The sequence below is a fragment of the Vigna unguiculata genome, chromosome 7 (assembly GCF_004118075.2).
Source record: "Vigna unguiculata cultivar IT97K-499-35 chromosome 7, ASM411807v1, whole genome shotgun sequence".
NCBI classification, from domain to species: domain Eukaryota; kingdom Viridiplantae; phylum Streptophyta; class Magnoliopsida; order Fabales; family Fabaceae; genus Vigna; species Vigna unguiculata.
The window spans coordinates 6,729,053-6,749,636 of NC_040285.1; the positions used below are offsets into that span (position 1 = coordinate 6,729,053).

At 28.9% G+C, this 20,584-nt stretch overlaps 1 protein-coding gene across 1 annotated transcript; it reads left to right on the forward strand.

The window, feature by feature from the left end:
• Positions 1 to 4,259: 4,259 nt before the first annotated feature.
• Positions 4,260 to 10,170, forward strand: LOC114192432 (CAAX prenyl protease 2). The gene is made up of 8 exons (XM_028082149.1): positions 4,260 to 4,701; positions 5,407 to 5,466; positions 5,628 to 5,840; positions 6,063 to 6,174; positions 7,629 to 7,700; positions 7,868 to 7,930; positions 8,704 to 8,781; positions 9,741 to 10,170. Exons 1-8 carry the CDS (start codon positions 4,495 to 4,497, stop codon positions 9,896 to 9,898), a joined length of 963 nt encoding a protein of 320 aa, XP_027937950.1. The 5' UTR covers positions 4,260 to 4,494; the 3' UTR covers positions 9,899 to 10,170.
• Positions 10,171 to 20,584: the final 10,414 nt, after the last annotated feature.

Genomic DNA, 20,584 nt, shown 5'->3' on the forward strand with positions numbered 1-20,584 from the left:
TTGGAAGATGTTGAGGTGGATGGTGGCAAGTATAACGCTCCCCAACAAATGTGAAAGGGTCAAAAAGGATGAAAGAATGAAAGCTGCTCCACCATAATTCAACGCTCATGCTGTTGACTTATATTTTATTGAGTTTCACCAAAATCATATGATATGAGTCAAACGTAGAGGTACCTACCCAACAGAATGGAAAAATGATGCCATCATCTTAGTTAGAAAGTAATGAAGTAGCAATGAGAAGACGGAACATAAAACATTAGTACGAATACCAACCAACACACAAGTCACCAAACTCGTATTCAAGCTTTGTCATTTCTAAAAGTATAAGCAGGTCACATTCACATTCACAATCCCAATGTGGACTCAATCTATCTAGGAAAATAATTCTTTCACACCAAAACAATCATTTCACAAGTAAAATATCATAAAAATGTGAACTTTTGCATTTGAAAAAAAATATATGGTAAATAATAATATTAAATGAGTGTTAAAAGTTTTTGGGTGTCAAAATATTATTGTCCATAAATCTATATATCAAATGTTAAATAACTTATCTAGTGGTGTGAAATTTATTTTCGATTTTAATTTTGGCTAAAATTACTAATTTTTACCATGTTCGTGATTGAGTTTTGGAACATGCTTTTTATATTTACCAAATAAAAATAAATTAACTGAACAAAGCAAACACTAGATCCAAACATGACTAAAAATTTTTATATTACATAAGAATTTTATTGTAAATTTGTTTAAAAAATTTGCAAAAAAATATTTTTTTCTACAACTTTTTCTAAAAATCTTAATTGACAGATAATTTTTTGTAGATAATTATTTTCTATAAAATTTTTAAATTTGTAAGTATTTTCTACAAAGTTTGTTGTAAAAAATAATTTATACAAAATATTTTGCAAAATAATTTACAATAATTTTCTATAATTTTTTTTATAGCAAAATTTGCAAATATTTTCTGAAAAAAAAATTAAAAAAAAATTAGCAAGAAATATAATTTTTTTAGTAATGAAAACTAATAAGTGGGTGATTTGAGCAGTGATAGTTAAACAATTGATTCAGGATGTTGTTTCTTCAGATTTAGAATAACGATGGAGGGAAAATGATTATGAACCCAGTGGTGTGTGTAATCGATGGGCCAGTAGTAGCCCAAACAAGCAAACAAAAACATAATAAGGAGTCCAAAATAGAAGCACACACGAGAGTGAGGAGGAAGATTTTTCAAACCTTTAGGCATTTATGAAAATTAAAACGTAGAACAAAAAATATTTGAAAGCACCCATTAAAGAGAAACAAATATTGTATATATCATATTTAGAATTGATCCCAACTTCAACCGTGCGAGACATTAATTCGAACAAAAAAAATAAAGAACACAATCATATTCTATGAGAATTTCATTAAAAAATATAACTAAAATCACGTAGTATAATTCTCATCGAAAAAGATCAATCTATAGTGAGTTTACTTTGGTGTTTAAGCATGTTCAATATTAACGTTCTAAGTTCTTAATTTAATTAAAATGCAATCGGTATCTTGAAGGTAAATAAAATGAACCAAGAATGTAAAAGAAATTTATACCTTGTTCACTACAATTTTTGAGTCTTGAACTTGTTGGAAAAGAATAGCTATCCATATTCAATTATAAGAATCATAATTTCAGGACAAGAAACAATGTGAACCGAAATAAAGAAATAAAATTCCAATAACAATATAGAGCAAGATTGAAAACAAACGAAAATTAAAAGAAAGGAAGATTGTAAGAATCACAAAATAGGAAAATTGAAAGAAAAACTTGACTTGGAAAAGAAAACAGCATTGATTTTGAATTGGTAAAGTACAAAAGAAAATAAATTTGAAATGGTAAAAAAATGGATAGAATTTACAGGAATGGGTAAAGTGATTTAAGTCTAAGAGCATGTGTACATGTATGAAGTTTTGATCACAATGTCATGAGAAAAAAATATAACATTAACAATTTCATGAGTGATGTATGGTTGGAGATTTTATGAGTATACTATGATATATCTATGATATACCTGAAATACACTTAAATCGATTTGAATGTTCAGAAATAAACAATAAATGTAATATAATATGGTGATGTATGTTGGTAGCGATAATTTTAAGTATTTGGATAAAAACAATATTAGCTTTAAAATATTTTTTGCTCTAGCACAAAACATGGACCTACGCTACAAATAAAGTTCCAAAAACAACTTTTTTCATTTTTTAACTGGTGTATATATCTAGTTTAGTGTGTACAATCTTTATATATATATATATATATATATATATATATATATATATATATATATATATATATATATATATATATATAGGTTTCGGAGTTCTTAAATTTTACAGGTTATATATTAATAGATTTTTTCTTTTTCTTTTTTGACAATTTTTATACATGAATAGGGACAATTAATTTTTTTTATTTAGTTATATTTATTTTTACTGATAAAAAGAAATAAAACCTAAGGTTACATTCTAAAAGTGAACAAAAAAAGAAGATTTAAGTTCAGAGTCGCGATTACATTAAACTTTTTAGCCTCTTAAAGTTCAAAATGGTATTTCTCTCGAAACAAAAAATTGTAGTTCTACCTCTTGACTTTCCAACAAATTAAAAAACGTGGAAATCCGATTCTAGAGGTTCTAAGTGTGGAATATGTAAAAGAGAGTATCAAAATGGAACTAACTATAAAAGGTAAGTAAACTTTACAATTAACGCCAAAAAAGCCAATATCATAAATCAAAGTCAAAAATATCATTTTAAAAGGTTGGTTAAGTCAAATAATTATATATGCCAAAAATGCAGTATAAGTTATTTCATTTTCCTTTCAATACATTTTTTTTATAAAATCTTCAGTTTTTAAAAAGAAATTTGTCAAGTATAAGATTTGTTTTTTTAAGAAACTCAATTTAACCTCTATTCATTATATTCTTTTGCACCAACATTATCATTTTCAATTTATTTTTTTATTAAGGAGATAAATATTATTAATCTCTTATTTGGTAGAAGATTAAACAATAAATATTAGTGTTTGTAGGAGCCGAATGTAAGGTGAATAACATCTCTGATGCTTCAATTGATCAACTTAACTCTTTGAATGTAAGTAAACCTATCTCTATAATAATAAAAGAAATCTTATCTTATATATATATATATATATATATATATATATATATATATATATATATATATATAAACTAAAAGTAATAAAGGAGTAAAGGAATGAAAATAATAATAAAATTATAAAATTATACTTTTCACAAACTCACTTGGTAAATCATCCTCTTGTTGAGTGAAAATTGTGTTTGTGACTAAATAGAGTCAGAGGTGTACTCATAATTTATTACTTTTGTGTGTGTAAGATTAAGTATCCAAAAAATGTGTTATAATCTAATATTATGATATTTGTGTGATGTGAATGTAATTATTTTTAACAAAAAAATATTATATTGAAAGTTTTAAGTTATGCATTGAATGATGATTTGATAAGAGATTACTTTGATGATACTGATATTGAATTCATATATTACATGTTGAGAGTTTATGAAGATTTATATAACTTAGAATGTGGACGGATAAATAACCATAACTAGTAGGTCGTAAGAAATTTTACCTTTTCATATAAAAGAACTTTGTTCATGGCATATAACTTTGTGTGAGTGAAGATAATATGATAGATGCAATATCTACTATCTATTGAATGCACTAATTTTCTGAAAGTAAAATTAATTGTTAATGATCATTAAACAATTTAATTTATCAACGATGTTGATTAGATGAAGAATGAGATATGTGAAAAGGTGTGATTACGTGAATTTTGATTTTGATGAGTGTTTGATATTTTTTAATAATACTAGCTTGCCATATTTGTATAATTTGTGTTATTTTTAGTTTATACGATTATGTTATACAATAGCGGGTGATGTTTTAAGTAGAATTGCTCAGCAATAATAGACTGTAAGGAATAATAGTTTGTGTATATCATAACGTGTATTTGATTCCTTATGAAGAGATAAAAAATTATTTTAAACCATTTATTCAGAGAAGAATGTAAATATGCTTATATATAAATGTGTGTATGTAAAAATGCATGAGGATGAATAAATAAAGTGTAACTAGATATAATTAGAGAACAGAAAATTTCTTTATTAATAGTTATATTATAAAAAAAATTCTTCATTAATAATAATAATAAATTAACTCAGAAACAAACCTCAACAACTACGAAAAAAAGTTAAGAATTGACAGAGAGAAAAAAGGCCAAAATGTAACCTTTGCTTGAAGTTGATCCTTGGACGGCTTTTTGAGTGGAGGAACATATAGTAACCGTTCTCGGATAGTCAACCTAGTCCTAAACAAATTGAAATTGAATTGAGACTGAGATTCCCAATTTCCAGAAACCCTGTTTTATGCCCCCTTTTCCCTCTTCCTCTTTAGGGTTTCTGCAACTGCAACAGTAAGCTTCCGCAATGGAGGAAGAAGGTGTTGTTTTGAATGCAATGGCGTTGATCGCTTGCATAGCAATGGCCCTCTTCTACGTCGCCATCCTCTACGCTCCCACCGTCCTCCTCCGTCTTCCGCCTCCTTCTTCTTTCGAAACCTACATGATTAGACGCTTCCTGTGCGCCATCGTTTCGACTATTCTCTCCCTTTTCCTCTCCGTACTCATTCTCCCTGTATGGATGTCTCTTACTCCCTTATTTTGGTTATGGCTACAATTTTTTACTTGTAGTTTTAGTTCCTGTCATTAAAATTGTTCTCTTTTATTTCCTGTTGTCCTTTAGTTCTTACACTTATCATTTTTAGTTCCCTTATAGGTAGTCTTTATACATGCCATTGTAGTATTTTTAGTCCTTGAGTTTGATTGAAATAGATACAAAAGCATACTTGAAGGGACTAAAATATATTTTAAAGCAGAGACTATTTTTATTTTATTTTTGTAACTGTAGAAAATAAATGTATTATTTGAATGTATAAATGCATTTAGCAACTGGAGAGTTTAGTAAGAGGTCTGTCTTGTATTAAAATAATTCCCTTATAAACAGTGGAAGGATTGCCGTTGCCGTTGAAGGAAAATAATGTTTGGAACCAAAAAACTTACATGCATTTGTTTAGATACTGTTGGTGTTTTCCAATTATACTTACAGTTTCACTTTTATAGTTTTGATGTTTTTTTTTTATGCAAATTCATATCATGGGGATTCACTAGGTGAAACTTCATTCAGTTTTAGTTAGAATACCAAAATACATGTAAGTTTAGTCGTACACTTTTTTGAAATTGGTGAGGATTTTATAGTTATTTTGGGATATTAGCTTAGATGGTCTCAATGTTTGAGTTTAGTCTTGTGATCATTTATGGCTTTATTTTACTATGTGTTCAGGTGCAAACTAAGGAACTGCATCACATTGTTGGTGTATTTGGCATCCGGAGGGACCATATTGTGAGTAATGTGTATGAGATTCGCTGGTTCAATTGAGGGATGAATGAGCATTTTATCTTGTGTGGTGATGTCAAGTTGTATTTCTTGCTACCTTATGCAGATTTGGAAAAAGGGTCATTGCTGAATTTTCTTTCTGAAACGTGATTTTCTGTATGAAACAGTGGCAAGCAGTGATTCTTCCTCTTTGCTTGACCTCCCTAATGTATGCTGGGTCTATATTTGACAAGTGTCTTCTGTTACTGGCTTCTTGGAGGCAGCACGCAAGTTCTGGGGATGCCCTTTCCTTTGATTATTACAAAATTGCCTTACAGCAGTTTCTGGACTGGTTATCTGAGATTTCGTCAAATATTTTGGTGTGGCGAAAGTATGTTGTGGTTAGTACCACTGTCATCATTGTTCATGATCCTTATACTTCCAACAAGCCACTGAGCTTGTAGCTATTTTTCCCCTGTGCTTACAATGAGAAACTGAAAGCACTGAAGCAAATAGTTTAGTTTGGTAACTTGTGAAAACAGCTTAGGTGATGTGCGTTTTATAGGATCAGTTTCGTATCTCACATGCATTACGTGAATGATTTGTTATGGTATACCTAACAGGCACCCCTTACGGAGGAGTTGGTGTTTAGGGCATGCATGATACCTTTACTTCTGTGTGGAGGATTTAAAACATACAGTGTTACACTTCTTTGCCCTATTTTCTTCAGCTTGGGTAAGTATTTATATGCCAATTCTAGGAGATGTTTAAGATTGTTAAGGCTATAGATTAGAATTATCTAATCTCACATGTAAATGAATATCTGTTGTCTTTTAATATTCAAAGATGTTTTAAGAGAAGTCATCAATAGTCCATAGTAGTGCAACCAAGGTTGTCAAACTCTTGAGTTAAGTCTTACACTCTCATGAGTTTATGATCTTAAGTAGATGAAATGATTGAACTCGTTCTTTTCTAAGTAAACTCATAAGCTATTCACACTCGTGTAAATTCAAATAAATTATTGAGTCATGAAGCCAGTTAATAGGTTTGAAATCAATGTATTTTTTACCCTATATTAACCCCACATTGACTCTTTTTAGGTCTCAAACTGATACAGATCCACACCTAGAACAAGCCACAAAAGAGATAAATGACTGAAATATACGACATCTCTAAGATTTATTCGCAAAAAAGGAAAATACAGCAAGATAACCAATCATTTGCCGAGAGCTAGGCTCCTCCAGAGCAACCAACAAGATTCTCTATTCAACCAGACAACAAAGACCCCCCTCCCCTTCTCTCCACACCTGATACTAATAACAGAAAAAATTCCTCCTCTCTCTCTCCTCTAACTAACCACTATTCTAATCAGACCATGTCATTACCCCTGCTCTTATTTTTCACATATACCCTTCCCCATTTTGAAACGTGCTTCATTTCATGGGCTAGAGGCTCGCTGGGCCCATTTACTTTTTGGACCCTATCACAAACTATGTGAGGAAATTAGCTCTTTTTTAAATGTTTTCACTTTAAGAACTTATGCTTTTATCAACTTATATATGATTGGGTTATTTATATAAAATTGATCATATTTAACACCAATGTGCTATCCTATATAACACCAATGTACCATTGCTGCTGTTGTTTGGAAGACTTTTGAAGGGACTCAATAAATTTATTTTATGGTTGTAAGCTGAGAAACATTTGTGTATGTGTTTGCTTCTTTATGTAAGAGATTTCTTTGTACCTTTTTTAGCAGGGTAGCATTTCTCTAATGAATTAGGCAGACAATGTTTTAACTGTCTCATTTAATTAGACTATATGAGCAAAATAACTTGTGCCTTTATATTTTACACAAAGTACATGGATAATTATTAACTACTAATCGTAAAGATTACATGTACCCTAAGAAAAGGAAATACAGTGGATAAAATTCTGTCCGTCATTCATACTATGACGTGCACAAACCTATTCAGCAGTTACCCACAGAAACAGTTTTGGTATGCACTTGAGTGAAACTAATGCATGTTTCACATAGGAGATAAATGTTTTAACAGTGAGATATATTGCCTTACAATATTCAGCAAATTTTCATTTGCCTGTAGATTGAAGAAAATAATTAGCAGATATTATTGTCCTTTTCAAATGCAAGGCTTATTGAGAAATTTTACTGCATTATTGGTTTGCAGCACATTTAAATCATTTTGTGGAGATTTACGCCAAGCAAAATTACAGAATAATGAAGGCTGTTGTGATTATAGGTATGGATGTTTATGTTATTCATCAGCCCCTGGATTTGTTATATTAAAGTCACACTGGCTAAGTCGCTGTATCTGTTATAGAGCATTTAAGATTTTGGGGCATTTCAAAGAATCTCAACTTAGTATTTTTGTATGATATTCTCACTGCAAAATAAACTTTGTTACAGGTCTCCAGCTTGGCTACACTGTTGTCTTTGGGTCATATGCATCTTTTCTTTTCATTAGAACTGGTATGTGGCTTTAATATATTTGGTCTGACTGGTATTATTGATGATAGAATGCGCTTCTGAAACTCAAATTTAGATACATTCAAGATTGCTGACGAATTGAACGGATAATGACTATGAGGGAAATGACTCAAATTTACCCTTTATTCCGGACAGTGAATTCACTTTAAGTTTAAAATACAGTGAATCCTTTTTATAAGGTTTAAATACCTTTTTGATCCCTTTATTAGTATCTGTCGCTATAATAGTTTGATTCCTATAATAGTTTGATTTTTAGTCCCTGTAGTTTGATTTATTAGGGTTTTGTCCCAGCCACTAACAACATAAAACCACACATTCTTCGAGAGACAAGTCATACAACAATTGAGACTAATGTTTGGTATACCAGAGAGACCAAAACCTTAACAGAATGAAACTATGGAGGCCAACATCTAAAAGATGAAGCTATAGTAACTGAACCAAATATTGGTTGGACAAATGTAACGTAATGCACTTGCCTTAATGTACAGAGAGTTTCTCTGTTGTGGGTTGAGGTTAACATGATTGGAAAGACATCATGAAATTATATTACTATGACTTGGTATCATTATATTCACGCTGTTCATTTAGCCTTCTTAGCAGTAAAAGATATAGTTATTTTTTGGAATTGGATACATTCTAGTAAGTTATTTTTGGGGATTAGTTCTGTTTTAATGAGGAGCCAACGTATAGGGTTTTAGGGTGGCCTATTCTTCCTTTTTTCTGTCTCATATTTGTTTCTGGCTGATGTTTTTCAGGACACCTTGTAGCTCCTTTAGTGGCGCACATATTTTGTAATTTTATGGGACTGCCTGTATTGTATTCGCAGAGAAGTAGTAAGTTGCTTATTGAAGTAAATTGCAAATGTGACTTCTATGGTTATAATAGTAAATTGCAAACTACTCTATTATTTACTATTCTCTCTTTCCCGCCCTTTTTTTTTTCATTCCAAGTCTCTTTTCTTTCAATTTATTTTTTCCTTCATTTCTTTGAGTTATTCTGAGCTTAGTATAATGTAGAGGTTAAACAAGTGCTGCAGTTATGATAGTCTTAGAAATTTAGTTTCAGTTGGACTTTGACTGTAGGTATAATTATAAACTTTAAATTATTAGTAATGACTTACTTTGTACTATTAATTAATATTCTTCTATATCTCTTCTCATCATGAATTCTTTACTAAAATATGAAGCAAAGAATGGAGAACTATAATGTAGAAAAGTATTTTCATAACTTACCATTTTTTAGCTTTCTGAAATTGATGTTACTTGTTAGTTACTAAATTTTGTGTGAGATCAATATTGAGGCAACTTAAATTTCACTTTCAATAGACAAAATTTTAACTTTTAATGTTCGGTACATACGTGACAACATGACATGGTTGGCTGAAGTTCTACACCAACAATCAATCAAGAGTAAAAGTATGTTTAGTTTAAGCAAAAGCCTGTTCTGTGATTGAAAGTATGTTTATTTTAACTGAGGTTTCTTTAGCATGAAAGTTGAGATATGGTTCTGATATTACTGAAGTTTTAGATCTAATATCTGATGTTGACACACTAAGAACTCGCACTCTTCGTAAGACGTATATTGTGCATGTACAGGAAGATTTATTTTATTTTATTTAAAATAAAAAAGAGGGGGCCAGGGAGGATAACAGTGTTAGTTAGTACGATAAACTGTACTCATGGTCTGCTCATATTTTGTGGTGGAACTCTGGATAAAGTGATCTATGGCTTACTATTCATTTCCATATAAATGTGGTTTTGGACTTATTCATTTGTTTCTGTTTCTTTTTCAGGGATTGTAAGTGTAACATTCATAATAGGATTCCTGGGCTTCTTGTGGCTTCTTTTCCCAATGACGGGCCCAGATTTGTATAATGATAGAATAGATAACTGCAGTTGTTGGCAAGGGTACTGCACATGGAGAGAAAGGATAAGAATGCCCCAGATGTAAATGTTAGTGTTTTTTTTAGGAGGGGTTTGGTGGCCAAGGAAGAAATAATTCTATTTGTGCAGAGTTTTCCTTAAAATTGCTTCAAAGTTAGAATTTTCCAAAGAGCTTAAGAAAGACTCCACATCATTACATGATTATAGTTTTGAAGAATTTTGCTCCTCTAAAGTGCAGAGTAATGATCAAGATGTAGAAATCATCAATTAAGATTATAATTAGAATATTCAAATTTTGATATTGTAAAAAGGGTTTAATTTTGATATTGTTTTGGGTTATCGTGTAGGCTAATTTATACTTATGAAAGCAACTGGAATTTCTTTTTAATATGGTTGTTGACAATTTTTTCATCTAAAATCTGTATTCTTTCAGTGATGAACATTTGAAGAATTTTTTATTAACTACAAGTAATCAGGACAAACATATCATGAAAAGTACAATAATATTATATTGATGAAATAATGAATATATATTAATATCGTAAAGATAAAATAATAAATAAAAATGTGTAAATATTTTTATTTTTTAAAACAAACAATTATTATATATGAGGAGTATTCTTATTGTTAAAGGTTGATGAGGCTAAATTTTCATCCCTAACTAAGGTTAATTACAATTTATGATAGACACAAGGTAGTTGTTGTAAAAGCTCAGGGACTTGTTTTCATATGTTGGTCTTAGTTTTTTAACATTTTGAATCTATTTTTTCATTTAAGAGATAATAATTGTTATGTATTTTACTCCAAAACATGGAATGTGTTTTGCGTTTTGAAGTTCCATTTTTGAAAATGCAAAATGTCTTCTCTTGTTGCTACAAAGATTAGCAACACATTCATCACTTGATTTGCAATGGTTTCTCTCACCACTCAGTTTAGTATCTTTGCAACAACCTTATGCACATGTTTCATTATAAGGTTTAGTAAAACGTTCATTTCAAAAACAAAGCGCTAAACTAAAACACACTCATTACTTATTTGTCCTTCAATTGCACAACTACCAACTTAACTCTTTGCAACCCATTTTCTAAACTCAGAAATGGTGAGTTTCTTCATGTGCATCAACAAACCACTACTGTCTTGATTCTTTAGTTAGAAATGAGTCTTTTTTTTTTCTTTTTTCTTTTCAAATGCGCATTAAAAAACTGCATCAATCACCAAACCACATCCTTTTCTATGGAGCAATGATAGTTTTCACTGTATTTTTTTCTACAAAACTGGCAGGTGGTTGGAATTTTTTTAATTATTACTTTCACTCAAAACATCATTCATATATTCATCCATTCCCATAATTTGAAAGTTCCCCACTTTTCTTTTCTCCATGTTCCAATTTGTGAACTAAAAATTGCAAACTGGATCCAGCATTACAATTGAAAACCCCAGCAAAAAGACAGCGAAAGTCAACTTTAAATTATTGAGATTCCTGTTAAATTTTCAGTTTGCTACTTGAGTTAATGATTTTGGTTTTCAAAAGGCAAATATAATTTTGTGTGTTTGCTTGGTATTGATTTTGGTTTGTCAAAGTCGTCCTATAAGTTCATAATATAGTGTTAGATATGGTTATGATGGCCGAATCTGCAGGTTGCAGATACTCTGAAACAAAGAGAATATAGTGTTTGAAGAAACATTTAATAGAGCTAAGTTAAATCCAAGAGGTGCAGTGGTAAATAAATATGTGGATATGCTATGAGGCATCTCTTGGTTAAGCCATATATATATATATATATATATATATATATATGCTCTGTTATATTGCTGAATTTATTTATTGTTTTGTAATAATATCAAATATTTTTTGAAGTATCTTTGGTGATTTTTGGACCCATTTATTAAAATTTTGACTGACTTGTGGGTCTTCAAAGGGAATCTCAGTCATGATGCCCTTATCCTTAATTCTATATCAAAAATTCACACACTGACTTCGTTTGGTGACCTTAAGAGGTCAGTTTCAGTTAGCTGCAGAATTACATGATGAAAATTTGTGAAATCCCTTTCATTTTTGATTCGACACTCTTCATTTCTATTTTCAATGCAAAATGCTTCATCCTCTTTTTCTCTATCTTAATTAATTCAAGCACCTTCATTTTATCTACACTTATTATAAATTTGTTTTTTCTTTTTATATTTTCTCTAATCATATCATATAATCTATAAATTTATAGTTTCTCTCTCTCTCTAAGTATATATTAAAGGTTAATACATATTTTTGCATTTATAAATTATTTTTCTTAATTGAGTATTCATTTTATTCAATTTTATTCTACTATTTATTAGTGAAACTTTAATCAAGTTCTTCAAATTTTTAAAGTTGTGACTACTTTTTATCCGGTTATGTGCATAATAGTTAGCTTTATAATAGTTAGCTTTATGTTTGTGACTCACACAGACATTAAAATAATTAAGTTGACTTTAAGCTAGTTCACAAATATAAAATAACATAATTTGTTTATATATTTTATCGTAAATGTAACATTCCATTTAATTTAATGGTTTAAAATATTAAATAATACATTCCATAGATGATAGAAATCAAAATCAAAGCATAAAATATTACATATTATATTATAGTCATCCATGAGATAATCTGAGATATAATTATTATATATAATAGTCTAAGAGTTTTTCATTTAAAAGAAAAAGTTTATATACTAGAGATTATAGATACAAACTAAACATTTGTTTCTCCTCTTCCTTGCACTGATCCAGCCATAAAATCTTCAACTGCTCACATCAATCAAGTGATCATTGCAAAAGAAAAAAGAAACTAGAAAAAAACAAGACATAGAGAAAAGGGTAAGTTAATGGAATTAAAAGATTAAATCATTTTATAAATGAAGTTACACAATTCATACATAATCTACCATTCAATTCCATATATAGACTTAATATTATGACTCGATTATCCAAACACTTGCATTGATATCAGATCCTGGTAAGTTGTGCACTTGTAGTGACATTTTATACTCTGCAGAATGATAAATAAAAAGTTATACTCTACAACATACAAGAGTAGTCCGTTAACACCTTTAGTCAAGGTAAGACCTCTTACCACATACCTCATTCCTCTCTAATTAAGATTTTGAAAGGTTATTAGAGTGTTAGGATAACTTCCAACTAGACTCCTACATCAATGCATATACTACCCAATCAACTACTAATTCTAATTGAAATAGTACCAACAAATTCTAATTCATCAATTATCTAGCAATCAATCATGCATAAACGTTACCAAATTTCTAAAATAAATCAGTCAACAATTGCTCAGATTCTGATCCACTCTCTCAACGAGCACGTCTTTTCAATGAGCAAAAAGTACATTTTCGCCCAACGACAGATTACTCGCCCAACGAGTGTATCACTGAGACTCTAGAGGAGAACATCCTTCCATAATTCACCCGACGAGTAATTGCTCGCATAATGACTCCCAAGTTCGTGAATCCTTGACTTGGAATCCGCCCAACAAGTAATTGCTTGCCTAGGGAGTCTGCATAATGTTGCAGAACTTGATTTTTGCATAATTGTTCACTTAATGCCAGTTTAGAAAACATAAGAACCTTTACAGATGTCAAGCACATATAAAACTCAAGTTTATCACAAACATCAATACCAATTGATCTCAATTTCAATACTAAACATGAACATTTCAAGACAAACAAAATTTATACACTTATATTCCATAACTTTCACATATCACAAATCATTCTACTTTTTAGATACAACCAATCACAGTACAACCATACAATCTATAATTCTAACATGTTTGTAACTTAAAAACAATGAAATGAGTTTCCTTTACTTGTGAGGCAATTCAAACAACTCAAAAGAGTACCAAAACCTCTTTTAAAGCTATAGAGCTCACAATTCAACCAAGGAACAACATAACAAAGATCAAGGAACATCATTAGAATCACTAATTAATGAAAATTCAAAAAGGAAACTAAGATGACACATGCGGCCCAAGAGTTCCAACATACATAGAAATCAAAACTAGTAGGAGGAAAAAGGTAGAAGATCAACTTAATCGTTTATAAAAATTTTATTCATACTTTAACGATTTAATATTAAAATGATCAAGTATTCATTATTTTAAACATTTTATCAATCGTAAAATATCGTTTTCTAGATTCTCACAGTATAAAATATATTTTAGGTAAGTATGATTTTTGGCATTGAATTTTATACCTCTTATTTGAAGACCAATTTTTTTTCTATAATTTAAATAATAAAAATCGTAACAATTACTATAGTATGACATTAAACAACAATAAAAAATAAAAATAAATACATGAGATAGTTTAATTACTCTCTGTGCAAACCAAAGATGAGGAACAAGTTGGGTTGAAGTTTTGAATTTAGTTTTCGATTCCCTCTGCTTATCCGATCAACGAAACGATTGAGATAAGTTGACCAAGGTTAAGTAAAAATGAAAGTTAATAAAAATATATTTTTATAAATAAATATATAACAAATTATTTCTGTTTCCTTAAGAAGTGAGTGGGATATTTATATGAAAAGGAAAATTTATTATCTATAATAATTACTTATGTTTACAATATTAGTCTATATTTCCTTTCCTCTTTTCTAATTTTTAATTAAACGTTTTTTCTTTTTTAGAAATGCTAAATCCTAACTCAACCTCTTTTTTTTTGGTATAATATTCCTAAGCATATGATACTCTATTTTTACTCACAATTTTTCAAAAAAGAGTGATGAAAACTATAATTAGGTAATCTTGGTTTTTCCTTTTTTATTATTTTATATTATTATTATTGAATCCACACTACTAAAAAAACTCATATTTCCTGCCAATTTTGTTTTGAAAATTTTTTCGTAGGAAATACCTACAAATTTTGTTGTGAAAAAAATTTTGCAAGAAATTGCTACCAATTTTCTTGTAAAATATTTTGTATAAAATACTTTTCGCAACAAATTTTGTAGGAAATACTTGCAAATTTTATAATTTTGTAGGAAATGATTACCCACGAAGGAATTACTTGCCAATTAAAATTCTTAGGAAAAATGGCAGAAAAAAGTCTTTTCTTGCAATTTTTTTTAACAAATTTGCAAGAAAATTTCCATGTAATATGAGAATTTCTAGTAGTGCCACTAGTGAACTTTGTTTTCTAATAAACTTATCTATATCATTTTTATTTAGTTAGTTAAGATAAATTTCTTCTTTATTAAAGCTTAGAAAATAATATTTTAGAATTAGTATTGTGTTTAAAATAATAAAACTTGATTATTTTAATAATAAATGTTTAAATATAAACAAAATTTTTATAAATGAGTTTCATTACTTTAAAATATTTTATCTCTCTAAAAACTAATCCTCGAGAACCCTTTTCCTTTTCTCTACAATATTTGATTGTGTGATCATTTGTTTGAAGAACGTGACCGCCTGTGTGATCCTCGCGGCGAGATCTTCAAGTCTAACTGATCAATTTCTTTGTTTGAGTAAGTTGATTTTAAGCTCTTCTTTTGGTTGATTTATGTTCTTCGCACGTGTCTCTCTTTGAGGTCGCCTATGTCCTTGTAGTCTTCTTTTTGGTTATTTTTTGATCAATGATCATAAGAGTATGATCTGATCGTCTCTGTGGTATTTCTATGTGTAGATAGAGTATCTTGTGACTTGGGAGAGATTTTGTTGTTGTTAGAGTAGGTTGAGCAATTTCACCAGGTAAAGGAAGCTAGTGCTGTGTGTGAATCTAATAATTTGATGTTTTGCATGTTGATGAATCTTGTTGGTATAGATGATTTAGTATTTTGGATTGTATGACCAATTGTTGTATGTTGTTGTTTGATTTTGTGGAAATTAGGAGAAAATAGAGTTTAAGTCATTGATCAAATTGGTACCAGCTACTATGTTTTAAAAATTATTTACGACCACTTCCTAAAAGAGGAATACCAATTTGAGCTATGAAACAGGTCCAGATTATCCCAAAACCACAAAATGCATTTGTTGTTATCTAATATGGTGTTGAGCGGCAGATTACGTCGTTGAGCGCCACGTTTTGGGAATTGATTAGTGTTGAGCGACATCCAGGTGGCGTTGAGCGCTAGTGTTCACCATAGGTCTAAAGTAATTTGACTTTTGGGCATTGAGTGCCAAACTTTAGCATTGGGCGCCAAGTTTTGCAAGACAAATGGCGTTAAGCACTAATGCTGAGCGACAAATGTCCTATTTTGCTTGTTTCTACTGTTTGGTTGTTTGTTTTTCTTTGAATGTCCTGTAATTGTGAAATAAGGTGTATGATTGGTTTGTATTATGAAACAAAGGTATGTTTTACCTGTGCTAAGGTATTTTATGGGGAGAAAATCCCATTGATGATGTGTTTTCACTAGAGCACACCTTAAGGTTAAGACTATTCCATTTTTTGTGAGGCTATCCTGAACTTTACTGGCTATTCATACTCATTTAGAGAAGAATGATTAGGTGGTGAGAGGAGAAAAGGTCCTATCATAAGGGTGGTTCCATTATCCTTATGACTATAACAAGGATTAACCTTGTGTGTGGTAGCTCGGTAGAGCATTTTATATCACCACAAGTGTTTGGCTTCATAAGTCCAATTCAAGTACACTTCTCTGGATAATATCGAGTATAGAAGAGTTTGGTTGATAATATGATTATGTTGAGTGATTGTGCTTTATATTCAGCATGAAACTTATTCACATATGAAATGTTTAAAATTTATCTATATCATTTGTTCAATTAGCTTACCCTATCTATTTTCTTGGCTACCTTGTGTTGTGTTTATTTTCTTTTGTTGTGACCACCCATTTGGAATGAGCAAAGGACGATGCAAGCATTGAAGCATCGGTGAACTTTGTGGAGCCTTCAACTTGATACTTAGGATAGGACTTATGCATAGTTTTGATAAAAATCCTTTATGATTCAAACCTTGAGTACCTTCTTATATATGTACAGTTATAATTATTTTAGATAACTATATAAGTATATTCTATCGTGAATTTCATATGTTTTACTTTATTAATTATAAACTTTTTTATTTAATAGTTTCACTATTAAATGGAATGTTACACTCACTTTTTAAAATAAAAATAATTAAATATATTTTTTCATAAATTAAAAGAAAATACATATAAGTGAAAAATATAATAATAAATAACAATTTTAGATCTTTAATTTTACTTCTATTTAATTTCTTTTTTTTATTTGAAAAAATTTCATTTGAAATCATATTAACAATTTATAACTGTCAAATAATTTTTTTAAAATCACTAAAGATATGGTACTTTCTATCGGGGTTGTACCCATTTATGGCAGGATATGGATCCACCTCCGCAACAATTTTCTCCACTCCTCTCTAGTTAAATGTAAGTCATTAGATTAATGAGAAGGTTTCATGAAAACCTCTTTATCATTCTACCCCTATTTAACACCTAACCAAAAATATATTTTTATTCTTCTAATTAATTCATTTTAAATTATTTTATATTTTAAAGTAAAAATATTATTTATTGATATTGCACAGGGTTGAATGAAAATTGAGACATCTGTCTCTCATCATATTTAGATTAATCAAGACGGTTAAATTTAAAAAAAAAAAAATACATGAGTTCAGTTCAGATTTAAAAAATAAAGAAAAATAACTATTTACATTTAAAATAATGCATTTAACATATTAGAATTTATATTTATTAGCTATGATAATCAAACAATAACAAAAAAAACATTTCAAACATATTATATTATATTATATATTAAAAAATAAGGTGTATATAAATTATTATTGATTTAAATTTTTAAGTAATATACATGAATTCCAATTTTGGAACTCTCCTTCTTTTTTTTAGAAGTTAAGATTGTAACCTGAAGTCTTTTAAGATTAATTATTTATCTTCGTATGCTAGATATAAATTGGAGAGGACTATGAAGAAGAGTGTATAAATTATATATACTTAGTCTTAACTCCTAATTAATATTGAGACTTTTTATATAATACTATATAGAGGTTACGAGCATAATATACAATAAAAAATATGAATAATAAAATTAACAGTAAATTGACATTTAGGTAACATGATATTTGTTCTACATTAATATTCTTGAATTAAGTTTACTAACCAAAAGATACATTATAACAATGAAATATGTTATACAAATAAATAACTGTACATATCACATATATATATATATATATATATATATATATATATATATATATATATATATATATATATATATATATATATATATATATATATATATACCAAATTCCTTCCAAAAAGATAACTAAGAAACTTTTTAAGTTGTGCCAGAACTAAATTTGTTGTATACTTCAAAATGAACAATTCACTTTTGGACTTATTAATCTAGAATACATAATACTATGTAAGTTTAACTTAGTAATGTAATAAATAAAACAAAGTATATGAACAAATCATAATAAATTTCATAACTTGGTGTTTCAAAAGTAATAAAGAAATCATATCTCAATTGTAAATAAATAACTCAATTTAACTCATTAAATAGTAACGTGCGTTTGTCTATAAAAATCTTTTTAGCTTTTTTATTTTTTGTCTTGATGGAATAATGTTGTGTTATGAATTCCTTTTATTTATAACGGAATAATGTTTTGCATCATGAATTCATGATATTTATACCCATATGGTGAATTTGAACTTACACGACTCTCATATCCTTTTAGAGTCAAGTGATATATTTTGAACAAACATGCTTATAATTTCTTTTATCAAATTTTTTGAAAGTTAGTATAAAATTTAATGGTTAAGTATTTGTTTAGTTTCTGAACTTTGACACAAATTTAAAATTCCTTATTGTATGAAAGATTGATATATTTTGATCTTCAAACTTTAAAAATGAATAAATATAATCCTTTTAATTCAATTACGTAATTTTTTATGCCGTTTTAATTGTGTTTCATGTTAACATTTCAGTTGTTTATATCATTTGACATGTTCCCGCTTCAATATCGGTTGAAAAATATGTTTTACATATAAAAAAAATGTAACATAATTAGATTAAAAGGACTATAATCACGAAATGAAGAGAAAGAAAAGAAAAGGTGATGGAGAGATAAGGGAAAAAGAAAGAAGGAAAAATCTTGTAATCTTGATGCCTTGGTATCCACTCCCCTTGGGTGGTAAGGAAATTTTCTTTCTTCTATTTCTCAGCTCCATTTTGTGCCAAATGAGAAAAGACATAAACTCAATTGAACGAGGTTGAGTTACTTTCCTACCAAATGCTCTGTTAACAAAAATTTTGGATGTTACAATACTTCCTTCTTCTTTTTTAATTTATCCTAGAAAATTGGTAAGACATACCTATGCCACTCAAAACAATATGAGCAGCGGGACTTCATATCTTCTTCCTTCTCCTAAGTAGCTTCTTTCGTGGAATACCCCTTCCAAATTACCTTCACCATGACCAATAATTTGAATAGGTTACAATTCATAAGTAGGGTTCAATTTTAATCGAAGGATAACATGTGTTGGACCAACAAATCTTTTACTCAAATTTTAGCTAGTAAAACTCTTTCAATACGATTAACTATAAAAAAACTCTTAAGATACATTATCATCTTCCTTGAACTAAATGTATCATTCTTTTATATGCATAACTCTTTTTTTCTTCTTCTTTAGTTATTTTCATTTGATCCCTAATCATTATTTTTTTGATAGTTTCTTAGACTATATGTGACCTATGATACATAAATACGATACATGTATCGGATACGACACGTATCTGATACGTCGATACGTTTATTTTCAAAATGATAGGATAATATACGTGATACATACATAATACATGAATATTGAAAAGTGTACAATAATTCTTACAAACAAATAAATATATGATTGTTAATGTGTGAATCCAAATTTCCAAATTAGAGACCAATTATTTTAGTAGCCAAAACTTGGTAGTTAATGTTAGTGACCAATTTATCATTGAAACTATTTTAATTATCAATTTACTGACCAATTCTCAATTTGGTCACTATACGATGTAATTATTTTTTCACTAAAATTTGTCACTATTCAAAGATTTTATTGTATTGTACTGTGACTTTATAAATTAGATACTTCATTGATAAGTATCGGTAAACTATATAGTGACTAATTATTTTTTCACTAAAATTTGTCACTATTCAAAGATTTTATTGTATTGTACTATGACTTTATAAATTAGATATTTCATTTATAAGTATCGGTAAAGTATCAGACACGATACGTGTCGGACACAGATACGTGACCCAAGTTGAAGTATCAGTGCATCATAGTATATGGCCCATAAAGGCTAGATTTACTAGCGTAAATAAGTTTTGCATCTTCAATCGTACAAGCCTCAAATGGTAAAAACTACTATTATATAAAAACTCTATCAAAGATAGGAAATTATCCTAATGTGTTGCATCATATTTAAAATAAAAGATGAATAAAGACTTCAAAAAGGAAATGTAGTAGAAATACTTGAAAATGAGGGGTAGATAATTCATTTTAACTCATCCAAAAATGAATTTTACTTGAGAAAGAGTTCATTCAACAAAGTATTCTTTGAAAAGTATCAACTAAAAATAAACCACTAAGACCATGCTTAAAATAGGTTACAACATTAAATAAGATTTGTTTGTAAACTCAATTATAATAGTTAAGATGATTTATAAGTTCGGATATAACACTAAAAGTTTTAATAGCTAGCTATTGATTTGTCAAC

Bases quoted from the DNA above. Each gene is read 5' to 3' on its own strand.
- LOC114192432 (XM_028082149.1), top strand. From the start codon at position 4,495: ATGGAGGAAGAAGGTGTTGTTTTGAATGCAATGGCGTTGATCGCTTGC. The intron at 5,841-6,062 runs GTTAGTACCACT...TATACCTAACAG, and splicing joins TGTGGCGAAAGTATGTTGTG to GCACCCCTTACGGAGGAGTT. The intron at 7,701-7,867 runs GTATGGATGTTT...ACTTTGTTACAG, and splicing joins GAAGGCTGTTGTGATTATAG to GTCTCCAGCTTGGCTACACT.